This window comes from Chlamydomonas reinhardtii, chromosome 10, assembly GCF_000002595.2.
Source record: "Chlamydomonas reinhardtii strain CC-503 cw92 mt+ chromosome 10, whole genome shotgun sequence".
In the NCBI taxonomy this organism is placed as follows: Eukaryota; Viridiplantae; Chlorophyta; class Chlorophyceae; order Chlamydomonadales; family Chlamydomonadaceae; genus Chlamydomonas; species Chlamydomonas reinhardtii.
The window spans coordinates 3,013,700-3,034,490 of NC_057013.1; the positions used below are offsets into that span (position 1 = coordinate 3,013,700).

Sequence of the window (20,791 nt, forward strand, 5' to 3'; positions counted from 1 at the left end):
CTCCTCGGCTGCTGCAACCCCTTCCTTCCCCACCTGCTGCTGCAATCCCAATCGCTTGCCGGCATCCCTGGCATCTACTCCACCGACCTCACCTTGGCGGCCTCCGGCGCCACACCCGCCGCCGGCGTCGCCACGCCTTACCTCAACTTCGCCATCACCCCCCACAGCAGCAACATCTACGGGCACGTCGTGTACGACCTACAGCCGTACGACAAACGCGACAGCCCCAAGTTTGCGCAGCTCGGCGTCTCCCGCTTCACCCCGTTCTACTCCTGCATCCCCCGGCACGTGCGCTTCAACGTTGTCATCGGCGCCCTCGTCACCCTTGCGCGGCTCTGCACCACCCTCGGCACCTTCATCACGTCAGCACGGCGCACGCTGCGGCGGCTGCATCTGCGCGCCTACCCGCGCCCCTTCCTCCGCAAGGCCCTCATGCGCTTCTACTGTCGGCATCGCCAACTGCTGCCGGGTACCATGACCTCACGCGGGCTCCTCAGCCTCCTGCCGCCCCCGGATCTGCCCCCTCCTCCGCCGGCGGCCCCGCCGCCGCCTCCCCCTCCGGCCCCCGCGCCACCAGTCGCCGCCGCCGTCGTCCTGCCGGCCCTGCCCGCACCACCGCTTCCCTTCCCTCCTGCTGGCCACGCGGCCTGGTGCCACGGCGACAACAACATCGGCTCAGGCGACGACATGTCCATCTCCTCTGACAACGGCAGCGATATGTCCATCTGTTAGCAGCAGCCCCAGATGTGACGCAGCAGCGTCAGCCTCAGCCAGCACGACAGCCGTGGAGCGGCGACCTGGGCGACGGTAGCGGCGGTACCGAGCGGTGCGGTGGCTTGTAGTAGGTGATTGGGGGTGGGGCGCCGGTCCCGGCTGCCCTGAACCGCTCTGCGGTGCGGGGACGGCCGTGCCGGTGTTCCCGTGCTGGGCTTCTGGTTTCCCGTGTTTACGGTAGGGACACAGGTCGGTGCTAAGTTTGGGGCTTGGCGCGCGTGTGGGCTTTTTCCTTGTCGGTTCGGCGCAGGTCGGGTTCTCGGGTTTGCGTTAGGGGCGCTGGTTTTCGGGAGTGTGCTGTCCCGCCGGCCGTGTGTGGGGCGTGCGGTGCGTGATCGCCGGCTTCTCGGCCGTCTTGTGGGTTGTGTGTGCGCGTGTGAGTGCCTGTTTGCGGCGGGCGTGTATTGGCTGCGTGGGCGGGCTCCTTGGCGGGCTTTTCGTCCTGGCTGTGTTTTGCCCTGTGTGTGTGCGCGTGTCCCCTCTCCGCGCTCCCGTGCCGCAGGGCTGATGATTTTAAGACGCCGCCTCCTGTCATGCCACCGGGGAGCTCTTCGTGAGCCCGGGCTCCATCCAGCCGCGTACCCAAGTACCCACCTACGTACCAGCCCCAGCGCTGCCAGCCTCTGCAGCCACCCAGCGTCCCATGCCAGCTGTCCCGTGCCTCTCCCCAGCTGTCCCGTGCCTCTCCCCAGCTGTCCCACCCCAGCAGTCCCACATCCGCTGTCCCCTCCCAGATGTCCCTCCCAGCTGTCCCTTCCAGTAGTCCCTTCCAGTTGTCCCTTCCAGCTGTCCCACACCAACTGTCCCACCCCAGCTGTCCCTTCGGCTCCCTTCTCAAACGCAGCTTCAGCGAAATCTACAGCCTGCCCGACTCCCGGCGTGTGCGGCCTTCCGCCCGCCTTCCAAAACGCAACAGCCCCCGCCTCTCCTCGCCAGCCGCTCACAGCCGAAACTCTGCTTCTTTCTTAATCAGCCACAAACATCAGCCACAAACAATGCCTCGGAAACAACACCTCGGAAACTTCCTCCCATCTAGTGCGCGGCCACAGCTCCCCTACCGAACGTCGCAGCACCTATCCTCACCATCAGCAACGCTTCCTCACCTCCGGTTGTGCTGTTGGCGTGTTGCACCGCATTCGGCCTGCCCGCCACAATTGTCGTACACATTCGGGCCCCTCTTCTGCTTTGCTTCGCCTTGTTCTTGCCCCTGCTTGTCACACTGTCGCCCGGCCATTGTTTTGCTGCACGCCGTTGCATTACGCTAGTGCTCGTCTACACAGCTCATCCGTGGACGCCGGTCGACTGCCTGCAGGTGCGCATCGGCTATGCTATCCGCGCGGTGTGGCGTCGCATTGAGTCTGTGTGGTGCTATCGCCTTGGCCGGGCGCCCGGAGCGTGAGGAATGCGCGTCAGCAAAACATCGTCACAACCTGCCAGCTACCGTCGGTACAGTAACAGCGCGCGAACGACGCACCAATGCCTTGTCCCTTCTTGCTACGCATTTATGTGGGCACGGGTGGGAGCCACACACATCGGGACTACGCTTTCCTGCCCCTTGCCATGTTCCATCACGAGGGCTGAGTAAGAAGTGTGTGTCCGCCACACCAGCCAGCACTGTCCCATCGCACACCTACAGCGCACAGCAGCTGCTGCTCATAATCGACCTCAGCCAGCGCACAGCAACCAGTGAGGATGCATGATCAACACGCAGGGACTGGTTCGTGGGGCCCATTTGCCACGTCACGGGTCCCCTGACTACATGGTCCCACAGACGAGGGGCGCATATGTTGTCAAACCGACTTTGGACTCTACACCGCGTCTATACCGCCAATGTGACACTTCTCAATGTCGCACGCAGCATGCTGACCTGGGCGACGGCCACTACCGTATCTACCCGCACTACCCCCAGTTTTGGGCTGAGCCGCCGGAGCACAGCGGTTCAGGGGGTGCGAAGCCCCCCCAGGAACGCTGTCCGTGCTCAACCTGAGTCAGTCACAAGCCACCGGAGTCACACCAGCGCTCACGTGCAACCCGCTGACCCAAGGTCACGCCTTACGCGGTGATCAAAATATCATCTAACCTCCTCCAGAGTTGTCCTCCATGGTACGTTCAGCTGGAATACGCATACCTCCCTCCTCCTCCGCCTCCTCGGTCGCGCAAAGCGAGCCCCCTCCTTGTCGTACCGCCTAGCCAGTAACCGTCCGTCGAAATGCACTCACGCAATGTACAGGTGCACGAGTCTGAGCTTTGTTAACCCCACGGTAGATTGACGTGATCATGCAGCATAGTAAGCCATGTCTACGTCTGTCACCCACCCTCTTCTTGTCGCAATGCATCTGCGCGGGAGCACCTAATTCAGGCCCAGCCCCGCAGTGCTACCGCAAAACTGCACACAGCCGTGTTGCCCTATGTGACACAACCAGCCCGCATGCGTCTGGAAACAGCTATGATGCGCGTATGCTTCCGACACTAAACGCCCTTGAGTCCCACGCTCTATAACCCTCTGGTCTTAGTCAACCGCTGCGCTACGCCGGTCATTGCGGGCCGGCGCACTGGCCACAGCGCCAGTGCTTCATCTGCGCTGCCTTCTTTTCCGTCATCTTCGCGCAGCGCCCACAGTACCACGTGTCGCAAGCGTCGCAGGCGATCCAGAACTCATCCGTGCGATACAGGCGCCCGCAGGCCGGGCAGGGGTCACCCTCGCCGTCCTCCCAATCGCCACTGGCCCTGTAAGAAATGGGTGCAGGGTCACATGGCACCGGGTGGTGGTCAGCATGCAGAATAAGGTGCGAGAGCACTGACACCACCCTGCCGACACATGGACTTTGCGCGCCCTCTTGACCAGCCCCCTGGGTTCCAAGCTCCCTGTGTGCTTACCCGCCCTCGTCCGCCTCGTCATCGCTCATCTGCAACACACGAAGAAGTTGAGGTGCCCACCGGTTAGCGAACAAGTTCCAGGGAGGCGGGTTGCCCAGTTGGAGTTAGACAGGAAACGTGAGTAACATGGTACCCATGACCGCACCCCATCCCTTGGCACGTGTACGCACCCTTGCCCGCGCTGAAGCGCGCGACGGCCCGCCGGGGCCTCCCGGCCGCTTCATGCCGCCAGCGTTCGTCGTTGGCCCCCCGTTCGTCTGCTTGACGCGGCCCGAGACCACCTGCACCAGCCCGCAGACAAGAGGATTATGATAACATGCAAAGCCGCCTGGCATGGTCCAGTATGCTGCGACAAGCAGCACCAGTGGCGCCTTGCAACCAATACGCGGCGACGCAGCCAGACCGCCTGCGGAAGCTTACCTCGTAGCACGTCGGTAGTTTGTTTATGAGGCCAAACAGCTCATCCCGCTCGTCCCTGTCAGTTTGTTGCAGACACTTGAGAGCTGATCATCCTGGAGCTCATCACCACAGCGTTACTTCTGCCGTGGCATACCGTGCCGTCCTGATACCCTCTTGGGCCCGCCCTCTCCCACACGCACCGGTTGAGCCGCGCTCCCTTGTAGAACGCCAGCGCCAGCAGCCAACTGCAAGCACGAGTAGTCGCGACCAGTCAGTCCGGAGCGCAGGTGACAGACGACCAAGAGGCTCCAGAACATTTGGCTGTCAGGCATCGACTTTGCCGCGCTCACCTGTCCGAGTGCACGGCGACTAGGCTGATCCAGTCCTTGCGCTGCAGAGACACGGAAGTAGGTTGTAAGGTATGCAGGGAAATTCCTGTGTCGCAGGTACAATCCGAGAGGGAAGCGACTTGCGAGCCCTGCCCCACCAGGCTCACCTCCATGCCATCACGAGCAAAGTTGATGCCCTGCACGCATGGAATAGCGGAATCAGCGTGCCGCGGACACATTGACAAGTTGACAAGCCTCATCTGCGCCTCACCAAGGCTGGCTCTGGCGCCTCAGGTGGAACTTCCTCAGCGGGCAGGTCGCACGCCCACGTCCCGTCCTGGTATGCGTACAGGCAGAGGTTCTCCTTTTGAGGGTCGCATTGTGACCAGAAGCGGTCGATGTCGGTCGTCAGTGCGCGCAGGATGCCTTTGCGCCGCCCAACATAGTCTTCATAGATGGCACGAGGTGAACGACTCATTGCTATATTCGAATCGTCGTCGGCGGGTAACTTCAAGTTCAAGGGTCGGCAGGCGTCAAGGGGCGAGTGTGGTCAAGGCTACAGAATACAGCTACATATATAGAGCGCAGCTAATACGCTCAGTTGATAAGGAGTGTGTGACTGTCTCCTCAGCGGGGGCTGCCGGCGCATGCCCATGCCGGCGGCACACACACATACACACAAGAAATACAGCCCCCCCCGCGAGAATCGCACCACGTTGCAGTAGCGTTCACCTCGTGCCAACTATGAAGACTATGTCGGGCGGTGCAAAAGCACCCTGCGCGCGCTGACGACTGACATCGACCGCTTTGGTCACAATGCGACCGTGAAGTGACGGCCTCTGCCTGTGTGCATACCAGGACGGGACGTGGACGTATGACCTGCCCGCTGAGGAAATTCCACCAGTGGCGCCATAGCCAGCCTTGGTGAGGCGCAGATGGGGCTTGTTAGCTTGTCAGTATGTCTGCGGCGTGCAACATAAAGCTCCAGGTGTACGACACAAGCAACGGGCCAACTAACACGACCCGCGCAGAACTACGCCTCTCGGTGCTTCACCCGTGTGGCACACGCTGGTGGGGACTAGGGCCCATCTAACTCCTTGTAATATCTCATTCATCTGCTGCCCCATGCGAGGTACAGGCTCACACGCGACTTCCACTTCTCACAGCGGCGGACCGGCGGTCCGTATGCCGCCGTTTGCAGGCCACCCACACGCCTGCGTGACTTGCCCCTGCCCAATTGCTTAGCACGTTCCTTGCGCCTGGCAACCCAACAGCGGCTTGGGGCTGCCAACCTCAAAGCCTAACCCCCGCAGCCAGTCTTCCGCCTGCTCACGCAGTTCCGAATCAAGGTACAACGCAAGCGCGCCGAACGAAACGACCACTACAACCGCCTGCAAGGCCTTCCGCAACCGCCGCCGCCGCGCAGCCTCCTTGCCCTCCATCTCGGTGCCCCCAGAAGCGCCCAGAGCAGTCGCATCGCTGGAGCCCCGCCGCATCACCAGGTTCAGCGTGGCCCCGAAGTACACCGCCAGTACGGTGGAGGAGAGGCAGATGACGTTGTACGGCATGCTGAAGTCGGGCGCCGCCAGTGGCACCAGCAGCGCGGGTGTGTAGACCTGCAACAGTCAGGAGACGGCACCCGCTCGGGTTACTACACATGCGTGACCAGGATGCTTGTCAAGTCACGTAGGCTCCATGCGCCACAATGCAGCTGCCCTTTGCAAGCCGTTGCAAGTTGGCCCAGTAAAGTGGCGCAGGCGAGGCAGGGTCTCCGCCCCACATACCACCATTGCACTGAAACGCGGACAGCGCCGGTCCCCCACATCACACACACCTGCTGCACGCCACTGCCCTGCAGCGCCAGCAGCAGTGGCGACACCAGCGGCTGGCCCTCACCGCCGCCGCCCTCGCGCCACTGCGCGGTGGGCAGCGCCAGCGGATCAAGGTAGCTGACAAGCGCTGCCGGCACGTCAAACCCCCGGTGAGCATCCGGTGGATATTCAAAGGCGGTGAGGAAGGCCTTGCTGAAATCCAGGCGCAGCCGAAGCTCTGACACAGACGGCGGCATCACCAGGCACAGGTCGAGCACGCCTGGCGAGGCGCGCGCCGTGGCCGGCCGCACGTGCCGCGACACCAGGTGCTGCTGCAGCGAGACGGGCTGCAGCCAGGGCGTAGGACCGGCGGATGGGGCCGGGCTCAACACTCGAGGCATCAAGCATTTCCGTTTGGCACTCCATACTTTTGCAGCCCTATTACGCATCAGGACCTGTGATCTAGCATGAGCCATTCCGTGTCGTCCAGAGTAGCAAAGTGCAAGGAGGCGTCACTGAGGCAACTCCCCCCACCCACCTGACCGTCATACAGCACCGACAGCGTGTGCAGCCATGGCCGTATGTACCAGGGAAACACTTGGTACACACACACCACTGCTAGATGGCACACGCCGCCGCCATCGGCGGCGACCCTGCTGGCCCCAGCCCCTCCGCAGCCACCCTCCACGGCCGCCGCTGCTGCCTGTAGCCGCTCCTGCAGCTCCGGCGATCTGCGCACCGCCAGCACTATGCCCCCCCGCAACATGCCCGCGCCCGTCACAAAGCGCTCCATTGTGACTGGCGCCGGGCCCAGCGTGCTGCTGCCGCCGGCAGCGGAGGCGCCCACCGGGCGTTGCGGTGGCGGCGGCAGCGGCAGGTGAAGGCCCCAGCCCTTGACGTCAAGCAGGTCCAACGTGTCGTACATGAGAAGGCGCGGCACGGCCTGCGAGCGCGACGCCGTCGGCCCGTTCTGCACCCTCCCCGCCGCCACTGTCCACAGCGCCAGCTGCTGCCCGTCCTGCGTCGCCGCCGGCTGCCCTTCGTCCTCGCTACCCGCCTGCTCCACCGCCACCTCAGCATCCGGCGCCGCGTCAGGCAACGTGCAGGTGCCCGCCGCTGCGCTGCCCTCACCATCCGCCGGACCGGCAGAGCCGTCACAGCTGCCGGCCTCGCCGGCGCCAGCCGCCGCGGCCCCCGCCGCCTGCTCCTCTCTGGGCTCAGCAATGTACACCAAGCTCCGCACGGCGGGCGGGCAGGCGTGCTCCACCTCTGCACGCAGCGCCTGTTCCAGCATGACCCTCGCTGCCGCCGCGCCGCCGCGTTGTGGCTTGGCGCCGGTGGCACCGGGCGGTGCCGGCGCCCGCACCACAAAGGTGGCTGTTTGCACCAGGCGGACTGCGGGGCGGTCGCCGGAGACTGCCCCACGTTCCAGCAGCAGCCCCAGAGACACGTATTCTGCGCGGCGCACGCCCAAATCAGCGAGCGCGTCAGTCAAGCATGGCCTGCGCGAGCATATCGTATGATGCAATTATGCAATAAATGCTGCAAATGATAGATTCCTGAAGCCCACAAGCTCGATTGAAGACCCACCCGCTCCGAACACGGTGGGCCGGTGCCGCAGCAGCGACGCCAGCCCTGCCTGGTCGCCACACGGCAGCAGCCGCAGCCAGGGCGTCAGGTTCTCCGTGCAAACCGCCTCGTGGGGCAGCAGCGCGCGCAGCCGCCTCACCCTGCACAGCGGATTTGCGGGATGCTCAAGATCTCTTACATACCGTACACTGCCCCAGACCAACGTGTGTGCCCGTTGACTAAGCCGCTCTAAATCCCACCATCCCACTGCCACTGCAACCACATGCACTCACGCTTGAGTAAGGACTCACCCGCCTCCTGGCGCGGCCGTCCGCCCCGCCTCCAGGTCCTGCAAGCGTGTGTGGCCCTCTCCCACACTGCGCGGCTCCTTGAGCAGGCTTAGGCTGGCGCACGACAGCCCCGACAGCGCATGCACCAGCGCCGACCAGTGCGCCTCCAGTCCCGCGCTGCCGCCGACACCGCCGCCGCTACTAGACCCCGCTTCCGTGGAGTTAGCGCCTGTCAAGAAGGTTGCGTCAAGCACCTGTGCAGGCAGTTGCCAAAGCACAGCGGGCTTGGTGGAGCCAGCGCATAACTTGCGCATAAGGCAAAGGTAACCTTCCGGGCGGTTGCAGCCAAACACTGTAAGGATATCCGCGCTCGCTGCATGCCATGCCGTTATCCGATGCTTTGGCGCGGCTTGGATTGCAAGTACGCCGCGAGCCTGGGTGTTACTCCGTGGTGTTATTCGATGATAAGCGAGTCGATGGTCTACGGTCTACGGCCAACGCCAACAACAAAGACAAGGCTCAAGGGCGTCCAAGGTAAAGGTTTAGACTATACCTCTTCCGCGCTCTGTGGGCTGGCTCTGGGTCTTGGTTTTTCTTTGGGATGGGAGTAAACCAACCTTCCCTGACAATGCTGACACACAGCGTCAGCCGCACTCACCGCCCCGACCGGTTTTGCAGGCACCAGCGGCCAGCCCCACTCGCCGTAGCGCTGCAGTAAGTACGGGGAAGGGGATCATGGAAGCCGTCATGGCTCCGGTACGATAACCCAAGACAGGTTCTGGTGCTCTTCATTTCTGCGCCACGCCCCCCCCCCCACTACTGTAGTCAGGACTCACCCATCTGCCGGCTGTGAGGTGCAGCTCGGCGCTCTGAAGCGGCAGGGCCGTGGCCAAGTGCTGCATGGCGTGCGGGAAGGACACGTGCAAGCGCGAGGCTGTGGTGGCCTGGTCGAAGCGCAGGTGCACCTGCACGCACGTGTGCACACGCGGGCAGCGCGGCCAGGGATTTTAATGGCTTGGTGGGTGGGTTGGCAAAAGGGAAGGCTGTTTCACAGTTGCGCTCATGCCGCCAAGAGGGGGACTCACCATCAAATGGCTTGGCCCGAGCCATGCTGCCAGCGCCTCCTCTGAGAACACGTCCTGAGAGTAACAGGGGCCGACCACGGCAGGGCAGGGGCGTCAGCGTCAGCGCCTCAGCCATGCGCGCCTCTCCTTTAGCCCGCCCACCTGCGCAGCTGCTTCTCCAGCTAGCAGCAGTGCCACCACAAGAGCAGCCGCTGCAGAGACCCCGCTGCGAGTGCACATGCGCGCGACCTTCCGTGTCTACACAAGTTCAGGCTTGCATGACGTACAACATACGTGTGTCATTTATTTGTATCAGACGTATTGCAGTTCCATGAATCGCGCGCGGAGGGTCAAAGAGCCTCGCATGCAAGGGGTTCTGGAACTGAGAGTCTCTCGGTTGGTGCTGCACTCTTGGCTTGTACCTTTGATACTGTACACTAGGCTAGTCACACTTCCAATATTCTGCGAGCCAACGCTGAGCAAGAGCTGAAGAATCTATCGCGAGATGGCCAGGACGCACGCCTAAAGCCGATGGATGAAGCAGAAATGCTTCAGCAGGTTGATACGTGGCTTGCAACAATACGCCGAGACCTGTAAGTGTGCCAGTGAGCCTGCAGATTGCATGGGCGCGAAAGCCAGCCGCCGTGCTGTGCTTGCGCAACATGTTGTCTTGTAAACTGACTTTTGCAAATGCGTTGCATCGACGTCGCGCATTGACAACGCAACGACAGGGCTCCCTGCACCGTGCCTGGCTTGATGCCGGCGGTATTGCACCAGGGAGTGGCCGTCCGTGACTGTGAGAAAGGCTTTAAGCCTGGACTGACCGGGGTGCCGGGATGACCTGTGTCAACGGCACGCACATTTGAGCATGGGGCTGGGGAAAGCAGGCGGGCACGGCTGCAGACCGTGGCCCAAGTGGGCCCTGCCAGGCTTTAATTGCCGGCGCCAGAGCCCCGCCCGCCGCGGGCTGCAGCCCCTCGTGCACGCTTACGCCTCAAGCCCAGTGAAATGACTAGCATGATATCACCTCTCACATGTGTCCTCGACACGATGGCACCATCCCACAGGCCCACGAGCTCACTGCCGGCACAGCTTCCAACCCTCCCTGGCTGCCAACGGGCCAGCCGACATGCCGTTCTGGCGCCGGCGCGCGGCCTGGCCGCCTTGCCCAGCGCGGACCCAGGCATTGTGGAGGCCGCGGCGGGTGCACGACTGTGCAGCCGCCAAGCAGGCGGCGGCATGGCGGTGCTCACTTCGCAACCGCTGCATTACCGAGACCACATGAATCAGCAGGTGTGTGGCAGGAATGGCGGAAGCGCCGTTGTGGTGGGCGGGCGAGTGTCACGAGTGGTTACGGATGCGCACCAAGACCATGAAATAGATCTGTAAGGACTGACACTTACCCGTTCGGCAATGTCCTTCCCCCCACGCAGGTGATGGCAGCTATGGCCCAGTTGCGCGCCCGGCTGCAGCTCAGGCCCAAGCAGTCCGCAGATGCATCTGCACCCGCCGCTCCGGCACTGGCTCGGGCAGGCGGCAGCAAGCAGCCGGCGCCTCAGGCCCCACCACGCGCACCCTTGGGCACTGCTACTGGCGGAGGTGCACCTTCCCGTGTAACCTTCTTCAGCGGCGGCGGCGTTGCTCCCGTCCCAACAGCGAAACCGGCGCATCCAATGTCAAGAGGAGTGACCTCAGCAACAGCTTTCGCAGCCGGGGCCGCAGGCAGCCGCAAACGTCCTGCCGAAGCCGTACAGGTTGAGCTGGGCTCCGCAACTGCACTCCCATCAACGCAACCTAAGCGCCAGCAAGTGTGCGACAAGAGGTCCATTGCCGACGAAGAAGCGGTGCCGCCTCTTCACCAGCCGGTCGCCTCACGCCCTCTGTCGAGCTCAGCTCCTCCCAGCGGGGGCGCCGCCGCGTTCTGTGATGACTGCGACACGCCCTCGGCCCCCTCGGCACCGGCGCCCCCGCCGCCCGTCTCCACGGCATCAGACCAGACTCCATCTCAGTACCAGCTGCCGGCGAGGACCCAGTCCGCTGGCGGCACCGTCACGCGTTGTATACCGCCCAACGACCCAGCCCTAGCCTACGGCGGCATGCCGCATCCCCCCATGCGGCAGCCACCGGCACCAGCGGCTGTTGGAGCGGCACCGCCGGGCCTCCCGCTAGGGGCGCACCGCGGAAGCCAGCAGCTGCTGCAAAGGCCAGACGCGGCGCGGCAGTGTGGCACTCGGCTGCTGACTGTGCCGGCAACACCCCATGACGCTACGGCCGCCGCCGCAAGCGGCGGAGCGCAGTCAGCGCCTGGTGCGCCTGCGCCGCTGCAGCTGCCGCCGCCCCCGCAGCAGCGGCACCAGCTGGTGTGCGCCCTGCCGCAGCCCAGCACCACGCTCCAAGAGCTGCTGGTGCAGCAAAGCGCAAAGCAGCGGCTTGTGCAGCCGGCAGGGCCTGCCAGCAGCACAGAGGCGCCCGCAGCCCAAGGCGCGGTGGGCAGCTACCGAGCCCTCCTGGATGCCGCCCTGCGCTCTGCAGACCCCGACGTGACGGCCGCGCTGCTGGCCACCGCGTCCGCTGCCGCCGCGCAGCAGCAGGAGTGGCGGTCGCAGCTGCCGGCCCTAGACCGCCTGCTGTGCAGCTGGCCGCTGGCCGAGCTGCAGGAGCAGCTGCAGTGCCAGCCGCCGGGCGCCGTGGGCCGGTGTGGTCAGGCAGGTGGCACTGGAGCGCAGCAGCCAGCTGCGGCGCGGCCAGCACCAGGCCGTGCCGATGTTGGGCAGGGCGTGTCGGGCACGTGCGGGGGCAACAGCGCGGTGGCGAGCGCGCCGGGCGGCGTTTGTGCGTCCAGGGACGAGGAGAGCGACGGCGAAAGCAGCGGTGGGGGCGGAGGCGGCGCTCAGGAGCCGCTGCTGCAGTTCTCCTGCACGCCGTTCCGCCGCCGCCGTGCCGCACAGACTGTGCCGCGCTGCCGCGCCCATGCCGATGTGCCACACAGCAGCGGCCAGGCGCCACGGCTTGCCCGGTCACCGATGGTGACCGCGCTGGAGGCGGACGCGTGCGAGTCGCGCGGGGACTTGTGGGCGCTGTTCTGCCACGTCATGGAGGCGCACCAGGCGGAGCAGGCAGCGGCCTCCGAAGCTGCAGCGGCTGCAGCGGCTGCCGGTGGGGAGACTGGCCTGCAGCAGCACCAGCATCAGATGGGAGCGGGAGAGGAAGAGGAGCAGGGCGCCGAGGACGACCCGGACGTGTACATTACGGATGACGCGCTGGTGTGCCTGGCGGCGCTGGGGTCGGAGGTGCACGGGCGCTGCGGCTGGAGCCTGCCTGTCATGGTGCGGCAGCGGGGCTCCGCCGGGGCCGTGGCAGCGGCGGGCGGGCCGGCATTGTGTTCGCAGCCCGACACGCCGCACGGCACGCCGCGGAGGGACAGCATGGGCGGCAGCGGCAGCATGGACGCAGACGATGGCGGTGCGGGGCACGGCTCATCCTGCGCGGGCGAGGGCGCTGAAGCCGTGTGTGGTGGCGGGCGGGCGGGCGGCCGGACGTCCAGCAGGAGCGCAGCCGCTCCCTCCACACTGTACTTTGGGCCGCCGCTGCTGGATCAGCTGGGCTTGGTGCTGGGCAGCTGGACTCGCATGTGCACACGCGCCATGGCGGCTGGCGCTGCGGGCGGGGCCGCAGGGCCGGGCGACGCGGTGTGCGGGCACGCAGCGGACGGCGGGCAGGGCCAGGGATGTGCCGGCGACGAGGCAGTCGACGGGCTGCACGAGGTGCCGACTGCGGCTCACAGCGACAGCTGCGAGTGCTGTCAGCAGGACGAGTGGCGGCTGGGGCCTGGGGCCAGCCTGCTGGTGCTGAGTCACTGCGATGTCGCGGCGGCGGCCAGCGGGACATGCAGCCGCGCTGGCGCGCAAGCGCCGGCAGGTTGGCAGGCAGACGGGAGGCCAGGGGGCATGGCGGTGGCGGCCGAGGTCGAGCCGGTGCAGGTGATGGCGCTTGCCGCGCGGGGTAGCGCCTACGCCGCGCAGGCGGCTGGGTGCAACGGTGTAGACAGCGGCGCGAGTGGCACTTCGGCAGCGGCTGCCGCCCTGGCAGCTGCGGCTGCCCACTACCCGGAGCTGGCGTGCCGGGCACAGCTGCTGCGTGGGTGCGTGGAGACACAGGTAGGCCCAGCACTTGCATGCGCCGAGAGCCAACGGAATGCAATGTGCCCCCCCCCTTCGAGCCTGTGTGTAGCTCTTCTACCCTTGCCCTTGTGCCGATACCTGCACCCTGTGTTGCGTAATTCCATGTGTTATGAACCTGTTCCCCCTCTTTCTTCCTCTTGCGCAGGTGGTGGTTGTGGACCCTGCCGACGGAGCCGTCCTGGCCCAGCAGCGGCTGGGCCCAGGCGCCCTGGCGCGCCTGTCCAGCCAAGACCAGGTGAGTGGAGGAGTGGGTGGGGTGTGCGGGGGCAGAACAAGCAGGGGCGTGCTGCGGCAAGGGAGTACTGCGGCTCCTTGCCCTGCTTGCAAGTCGCTGCTGTGCACGCGTCTCCTCGTCGCCGCAGCGCTGTAAGTTGTTGTCTCTCTATCTGCAAATACAGGTAGAGCGCTGCTGGCGGCTGGCGGCGCAGCTGCTGGGCTGGCTGCAACGGCTGCCGCCGGGGCCCTACGAACTGCGGCTGGACTTGTCGCTGAAGCGACTGGAGTTGCGCGGTGTGCATCCGTGACGGTTGCATTTCGAAGGAGGGTTAAGAGCTGAGAGGACAGTGGTGCGATCCAGCTTGTGGGGTAGGCGGCTAGATAAGCAGGGATGGCGTATTGGAGACAATAAGTGTCCCATCACACATCCATGATGCTAGGCTTGCTGCAAGGTACTCCCGTACTCAAGGAGTAGATGCGTTTGTCCATTACGGCGCGGTGGCGGCACGGGACATCCTCGCTGCAATTTTAAACTGGTTCGGGTTCGTTATCATACATCTGGCCCTCACTCCATTGGCCAACGCTCGATCATCACAGCAGCGAGGATGGCACTGTCAGTTCTGCCTCACACACTGCACGCACGCACACACCGTCACCTATGCACACACACTTTTTTGGACTCCCCCTCCCCGCATTGCATACTATGCGTCAATCAATACGGGGATGGGGAACTAATATGGTTTTGTATTGGTGCCATACCGACACGATCAGACACGAAGACCATCAACGCACCCAACTCAGACCTGATCTTTGACTAGGAAATCCTACGTAAGCAATGCGTCCGCGCATCTATAGCAGACAGAAAGCCCCCGCTTGCCTGCGCACCCGCACCCACCCGGGCCTCTGCGATCATCAGGCACCCCCGCTGCTCACACACGGCAGAGCCCAACCACACCGCACCATACGACGACGCCATCCGCACGCAACAACGTCGGATACCTGTAAAGGCGCTTCACATCAAACTTCTGCTATAGTTGAAGCGCGAAAAACAAGGAAACCCGAGAACCACGCACACAGAAACAAACTAGCCGGAGGCATGCCCCTGCTACTTCATCAGTGCCCCACCCGGCTTTCCCCCGCTTTCAATCATTCAAGCACGTCTGCCACAGCAATTATGCTAAATGTTGCTGCCATGGTGTCAGCGTCGACGTCGGAGTCCGCAGACCCGCAACCATCGCACAGGCGCCGCTGAACTAGTTTGCTTTCCTCACCCACCACAGCACGGCGCCAGCAATTCAGCAAGCCCGTATCAACGTTCTACTTTTACGCACCACTCCCCGCCGCATGCACTCACCCGCATCCGCACCCGGCACATTGTCTGCCTCACTCCTGCACCTGCACCCTCGGTGCCACTCCACACAGACGCTGCTTCACGGTTGCCGGCAGAGCGCCACTCCGCATGCCGGCTGCTCCCGACTCCAACCGCTCCTCGCCCGCTCGCCGGCTCCTCGCCGATTGCTCCATGACTGCTCTCGCTGGCTGCTCGCCTACTTGGCCTGCACGGCCACCGGCGCCGACTTCTCAATGGGCTTCTCGCCCTCCGCCTTCGCGGCCGCGGCCTTGGCAGCGGCCTTCTCCTGAGAACCACAGCAAAGAGCGTGGCAGAGCGTGCCGAGTTAGCAAACCAGCATTCCCGGGCACGTCGATTGATGTACTGGACTTGTAAACAAACGTCTCCTGGCAGCTGCAGCCTCACTACTGCAACATTGAGCCCACAGTAGGCCCCAGAGTTCTTGTGTAGCGCACGCCCCTGCAGCCTGACCAGTATTCCCTTCCTTAAAAGGGTAACGCACTCTATCAACCAGCCCCCCACCTTTTCCAAGCCCTGCCGCCCTGCAGCCCCCATCAGTCCCACCTGCTGGCGGCGAGCGTTCTCCCGCTTGAAGTCCTCCGACGACTTGTACTCCGTCTCCAGCAGCGTCTTGAGCTGTAGGCGAAACAAGGGGCAACATGTGTACGGGCGTAAGGCTCCAATGACCAGCACCAATCCCTGCAGCTTCCTGCCACCTTTCCTAGGTGGTGGAATACATCGCTCTGCCTTGTAGGAATGCACTCAACGCAGTCCCCGCCCCCGCCCCCGCGTCCGCCGCCCGAAGCCCAGCCCAGCACCCACCCGCGCGTGGATCTCAAGCCCGCTGTCCTTGGGGAAGCCGGCGTAGAAGTGGAACGCCCAGAACTTCTCCAGGCCGTACAGGCTGTCGTACGCGTCAAAGTCCTTGAGCGTCATCTCCTCGAAGTCCTTGTACAGGTCGGCACGGAAGCTCTTCTCCAGGCCGTAGCTGTAGAAGCGGAAGAGGCACTCCATGCCGTAGTGGTACTGCGCGCCCGCGTCCTCCTCCGCGTACTTGCGGAAGTCGGTGTACATCTTCTCGTTGTAGTTGTCGCGCAGGAAGTAGCACCAGAAGCGGAACAGCGTGTTCATCTCCTCGCTCTGGCCAATGCCTGCAGTATCAAGGAGGAGGTAGGGGATGAGAGAGGATCGCACGGGGTCAAGAGTGTGCAGTTGAGCTGGTTTGCCCTGACAGACCCGTTCCACGCTCCTGCCTTCATGACCTTCGCAAGACCGCGCCTGCATGACCACCTCCCACTGCGCCACCTGCCCGCCTGCGCGCCCCCGCGCACCCGCTGCCGTCCCGCTGCCTCCTCCGCGACCCAACCTCCGCGACCCTCAGAACCCACCCTTGGCGGAGCGCTCCTCCACGCAGCGCTTAAACCATTTCATGTACTTGATCTGCTTGAAGCCGTTCTCCTCCAGCAGCGCGTAGCTGGGGTGCTGGAACTTGGGCAGCGGCACGCTGCCGCCGCGGCCGCTGGGGCTGGTGCCCAGCATGCCGTGCCGCTTGTACGAGCCGCCAAAGCTCGAGGCCATGGATCCCGAGGGGCTGGTGCCGTACAGGCCGTTGCCCTCGGGCGGCGTGGCGCCCATGAGCCAACCCACGGCGCCGCCGTTGGGCGGCGAGGTGCCGGTGAGCGAGTCGCCCATGCGCTTGTGCGCGCCGCGGCTGTAGCTGTGCGCGCCGCTCTTGGGCAGCGAGGAGCCGTAGAAGTGCATGCCGGCTATCGGCGCCGCGTTGCGGCCGCTGCTGGGCCCGCCGTGCGGGCCCTTGGGCGGCTTGGTGTGGTGGCGCTTGTTGATTTGCTGTGGTGGGTGGCGCATGTGCGGATGCAAGAGGGGCGAATCAGATCAGGCATTCACACCGGCAGGCGCAGCTACTTCGCTCGCCAAGGCGTGGCCTTCCCCACAACATGCCCATCACCGTCCCCGTAGGCTTCCTTCCCTCCAGTCCCGCCCACCCCGGTTGGCTTCCTTCCGTTTAGTCCCATCCCACCCATGCATCAACCGTCACCCGCCCCCCAGCCCATGCTCCATCTCCCATTCCAACTCCTACCTTGCCCCCCCCCATGGTTCTCACTCGCCATCGCGGAAACAAACCCCTTTCGGACTCCAGCCATGTTCCCCTGGCACCCCGCCCCGCCCCCGCCCCGCCCCCGCCCCGCCCCGCCCCACGCCTCCACCCGCATCCCCCCTCCTGCGCTCACCGCCGCCAGCTCCTGCTCGTACATGGCCAGGCCGTCCGCAATGAGGCGGCTGGACGACGTGTCCAGCTTGCCGCCCGGATCGCCACGGATCTTGCGGCTGGGCGTCACCACGATCAGCTTCTCCAGCACGTCGCGGTCGCTCATGGCGTTCACCACGTCCTCCTGCTCGTCACGCTGCGCAGCGGCGTCCTCATCCTGCGGCCGGGGCCAGCAGGAGGTCGCCGAATTTCGTCAGCTCCTTGCGGCCCACCAACACCATAGCCCGACAAGCCCTCTCCGGGAATCCGTGCAGCCCATCCGTAGAGCGGCTTTGTCCCCGCCCCGTGTGCGGCGTCTGTGCCCACAACACCCGCAGCACAGCCGTACCAGCCCGCCTAACCGTCGCAGGCCCATTAGGCGCCTCCGCCTCTACCTACACCCGCCACCAGGGCCCCTACATCAGCCAGCCTCAGTCCCCCAACGCACCTCATCCATGGCAAACAGGTCCTCGTCCTCGTCGTCCGCGTCCTCCTTCTTGGCCGGCTTAGCCGGCGCCGCCTTGGCGGCCGGCGCGCCAGCACGCGGCGTCGTGAACGCCGCTGGCTTGGCGGGAGGTGGCGTGCTGCTGGCAGAGGGCTTGCCTCCCGCCGCTGCTGCTAGGGAGGAGGCTACTGGCGACGCGGCCGCGGCGGCGGCCACTGATGTCCCATGCGCCTGCTCCGCTGCCTTATCGCCCTTGTCGGCCTTGTCAGCCTTGTCGGCCTTCTCGGGCTTCTCAGCCTTCTCCGCGCTGCCCTTGCCCGACTGGGGGCTGCTGCCCTCCTCGCCCTTGGCCGCCGCGGCCTGCAGCGCGGCGGGGTTGTGGCTGAGGTCGCGCTGCTGCGGCGGCAGCACCCAGCGGTCCCAGTTCTCCCGCGCGCGCAGCATGGTGCTGTCGCTGGACACCTCCACGATGGGTGAGTCCGCGATGGCGTCCACGATCAGCGTCCAGTCCAGCGTCAGGATGCGCACGCGGTTGAAGTTGGCGACCACGGCCAGCGGGATCCAGCCATTGTCGTCCATCTTCGAGCGCAGGAAGATGTCCTTGCACAGGTTCTCCACGGAGAAGTAGTAATCGATCTGCTTGCGCACCGCCTCTGTCAGCATGGCCTTCGTCTGCGCCTTGTCAGCGGGGTTGGCCGAGCCGTAGGGCGCGGTGGGGTAGAACATGCCGCCGGCGTAGTAGCCGGGGTAGTTGAATTGCTGCTGCTGTTGCTGCTGGCTGGGCACGGGCGCGCTAATGTAGGGGCCCATGTTGGTGTTGCCCTGTGCCTGCGAGCCGCCGCTGCCGCTCGCGTGGAAGCCGCTGCCGCTGCGGCCGCCGCTGCCCCGTCCGCGACCCCGCCCGCGCCCGCCCTCGCCACGGCCGGCGCCCTCGCCGCGCCCGCCCTCGCCACCACCCCGACCACCGCCGCGGCCCTCGCCGCGCGCGCTGCTGCCGCCCTCACCCGCGCCCGATGAGCTAGCTGCCGCGTCCGATTTACGCGTCCAGGAGGACGAGGCGTCGGCCTGGCCCTCAGTCGAGTAGTTACCGCGGCGCTCGCGGCCACCCGCGGCGGCGCCGCCGCCACGTCCGCCGGAGCCGCCACGTCCGCCACCCCTGCCGCCCGCATGCCCCGAGCCACTGCTGCTGGCATGGCCCTTCTCCCCTTTGTGGCCGCCCTCCTCGCCGTCCCGCAGACCCTCTCCCAGAGCCGAGACCGGCAGGCGCACGGGCTTGGCCTTGCCCTTGCCAGAGCCGCTGCCGCCACCGCCGCCGCCACCACCGCCACCCTCCTTCTCTTTCGTACCCTCCTGCGCGTCAGATGCACACCGATTCAAGCGTAGAAAGACAGGACAGCTCCCCCCGATGCCATGCACAGCTCTATTCCGATGGATTTGCAAGCCCACAGAACAGCTGTGGCTCACCGTTGCATTGGCGCCAGGGGGCGCCTGCTCACGCTTCTTAACCGGCTGCTTGGCATCCCCCAACGTTGGCCAGTCCGACTGACCCGCATCAGTGACCGGGGGCTGGTCCGGCTGCAGCACACACAAGGGGTGCAGCTTGCGTCAGCACGCGCAGCGATCTCAGCGCATGAACCGACAGTCGTCAGAAGGCTACAGGTGCGCCCGATTGCAGGCGAGGCGAGGTCTCTTACGGGGCTCCAGACCAGGCACCCAGCCCACCAGCCCGTGCGCACCTTTTTCCACGCGGGCTTGGCCGGCTTGCCCTCCTGTGGACAATTGAAACCGCAAACAGAAGGACCCGACAACGTTGGCGATTTGGGTTAACTGCTCCCTTGCAGCGCCGGCCCCGCGAAGGCTTTGGCCACCGCGACATGCAAACGGATTCCCCGACCGGACCCACGGACACACATGATTCCGCACCTTGGACTTCTCCTCGCCAGAAGTTCGTTCCCCTCCATCGTTGCTGCTCGCAGGCTCGCCAGAAGCAGAGCCGCCCGCCGCCTTGTCCTCCTTTGCATCCTTCTGCTCCGACTTGCTGCTGTTGCTGGGTGCATTTGACACATCGCCTTGGGGCTCCTTAGTGGCTGCTGCAGGCGCCTCCTTAGGATCCGCCTTGGTGTCAGCCTTCTTTACTGCATCTGCCTTCTCAGCGGGCGGCGCGGCGGCCGCATCGTTGCTGCTATCCTCGCCCGACTTAGCCTTTGGTTCCTGCTTAAGAACCTGGGCCCACCCGGCCTTCTTCGCCGGGGCCGGCTCGTCCTGCGTGCAGCATTGGTGGGGCAGAATTTCGCCTCCGCTGCAGCAACCCCGCGCCCGATTTGCCACCCGCACTAAATAGGCCAATCATTATCGTACCTTGGTGACCTGTGGGGTCGCTGCTGGCGCTTTCTCCTCCGCCTTCACCGCCTCCGGCTTGTCCTTGCCCTCAGCTGACATCCTCGATTGCTGCCTGGCGCTTTGGGCTACTAATTCGGCCTGGGGCCCACCTAGAAGCACATGGCTACCAACGCTGCGAGCTAAGTCTGCCTGTGACGAATGTATTATAGGCCTGAGCGTACAGGCCCTAGATTCCTTGTATTAAAACTCTTGTGATATACAGTTCTGATAAGCAGACAAGATTTCTAGGCAGCGCGCGGGCCTACTGAACTGGGCACCGCATGTGCAGATCCGGGCACCCAAATTGACACCCTCTGGTGCACCCCCGCCCCGCGGAGCAGCCAGCAGCCCACATGCCCGCACTGTCGCTGCCTATTTGCTTTCCCTACCGCACAGAAGCACGTGTAGCTTCGTTACATGCGCGACCCGGAGAGGCAGGGCCTTGCCCAGCCATGTTTGCGAGCCCAATCATCGGCGGTGGGAACCTGTGCCTACTCCAGCTATGAAAGCATGCTTACCGCTGCCTACTTCTGGCTAAGCGATGTGCATGCGTGTTGCTAACGCAGGAGCCCCTGGGGCAGCCTGAGGCACGCCCAAACCCTAGTCGCATGCCTGTACCGCCAGCTCGGCGATCCAGATAGACCCGGATTATGCATGCTGATGATGGGCGCAAAGTCATACGTGCTCCTACATCTGATCGTGTGATACTGTAACATGTGAGCGCGGTTTGATACAATCCTTGCAGGGCCGTTCGTGGGGTTGTGCGGGGTCCAGCTCGCATAACGGCGTGCTGGCGCCGCCGACAGGCGCTGGCAAAAACTGATTGACATGGCATTCCGA

At 64.6% G+C, this 20,791-nt stretch overlaps 4 protein-coding genes across 5 annotated transcripts; 1 reads left to right on the top strand and 3 right to left on the bottom strand.

Annotated features, from left to right (window-relative positions):
• Positions 1 to 1,230: 1,230 nt before the first annotated feature.
• Positions 1,231 to 4,949, bottom strand: CHLRE_10g441050v5 (uncharacterized protein). The gene is made up of 8 exons (XM_043066794.1): positions 4,651 to 4,949; positions 4,547 to 4,576; positions 4,401 to 4,441; positions 4,251 to 4,295; positions 4,072 to 4,126; positions 3,822 to 3,932; positions 3,652 to 3,680; positions 1,231 to 3,501 (listed from the first exon to the last, which is right to left on the bottom strand). The coding sequence occupies exons 1-8, from the start codon at positions 4,855 to 4,857 to the stop codon at positions 3,309 to 3,311; spliced, it is 711 nt and encodes a 236-aa protein (XP_042920191.1). The 5' UTR covers positions 4,858 to 4,949; the 3' UTR covers positions 1,231 to 3,308.
• A 361-nt stretch (positions 4,950 to 5,310) lies between these two features.
• Positions 5,311 to 9,396, bottom strand: CHLRE_10g441100v5 (uncharacterized protein). The gene is made up of 9 exons (XM_043066795.1): positions 9,276 to 9,396; positions 9,135 to 9,188; positions 8,886 to 9,014; positions 8,708 to 8,758; positions 8,071 to 8,303; positions 7,781 to 7,920; positions 6,729 to 7,645; positions 6,214 to 6,537; positions 5,311 to 5,995 (listed from the first exon to the last, which is right to left on the bottom strand). Exons 1-9 carry the CDS (start codon positions 9,351 to 9,353, stop codon positions 5,621 to 5,623), a joined length of 2,301 nt encoding a protein of 766 aa, XP_042920192.1. The 5' UTR covers positions 9,354 to 9,396; the 3' UTR covers positions 5,311 to 5,620.
• A 170-nt stretch (positions 9,397 to 9,566) lies between these two features.
• On the top strand, positions 9,567 to 14,028 carry CHLRE_10g441150v5 (uncharacterized protein). 2 transcript variants are annotated; one of them, XM_043066796.1, is made up of 5 exons: positions 9,567 to 9,706; positions 10,181 to 10,406; positions 10,547 to 13,270; positions 13,440 to 13,529; positions 13,693 to 14,028. In XM_043066796.1, the coding sequence occupies exons 1-5, from the start codon at positions 9,660 to 9,662 to the stop codon at positions 13,816 to 13,818; spliced, it is 3,213 nt and encodes a 1,070-aa protein (XP_042920193.1). In that variant the 5' UTR covers positions 9,567 to 9,659; the 3' UTR covers positions 13,819 to 14,028. The 2 variants fall into 2 exon arrangements, with proteins under 2 accessions (XP_042920193.1, XP_042920194.1); XM_043066797.1 differs by lacking the exon at positions 9,567 to 9,706 and adding an exon at positions 9,807 to 9,909.
• A 1-nt stretch (position 14,029) lies between these two features.
• Positions 14,030 to 20,226, bottom strand: CHLRE_10g441200v5 (uncharacterized protein). The gene is made up of 10 exons (XM_001690303.2): positions 19,931 to 20,226; positions 19,496 to 19,834; positions 19,309 to 19,341; positions 19,037 to 19,147; positions 17,576 to 18,922; positions 17,111 to 17,305; positions 16,250 to 16,709; positions 15,684 to 16,012; positions 15,426 to 15,497; positions 14,030 to 15,147 (listed from the first exon to the last, which is right to left on the bottom strand). Exons 1-10 carry the CDS (start codon positions 20,009 to 20,011, stop codon positions 15,058 to 15,060), a joined length of 3,057 nt encoding a protein of 1,018 aa, XP_001690355.2. The 5' UTR covers positions 20,012 to 20,226; the 3' UTR covers positions 14,030 to 15,057.
• Between the last annotated feature and the right edge of the window lie 565 nt (positions 20,227 to 20,791).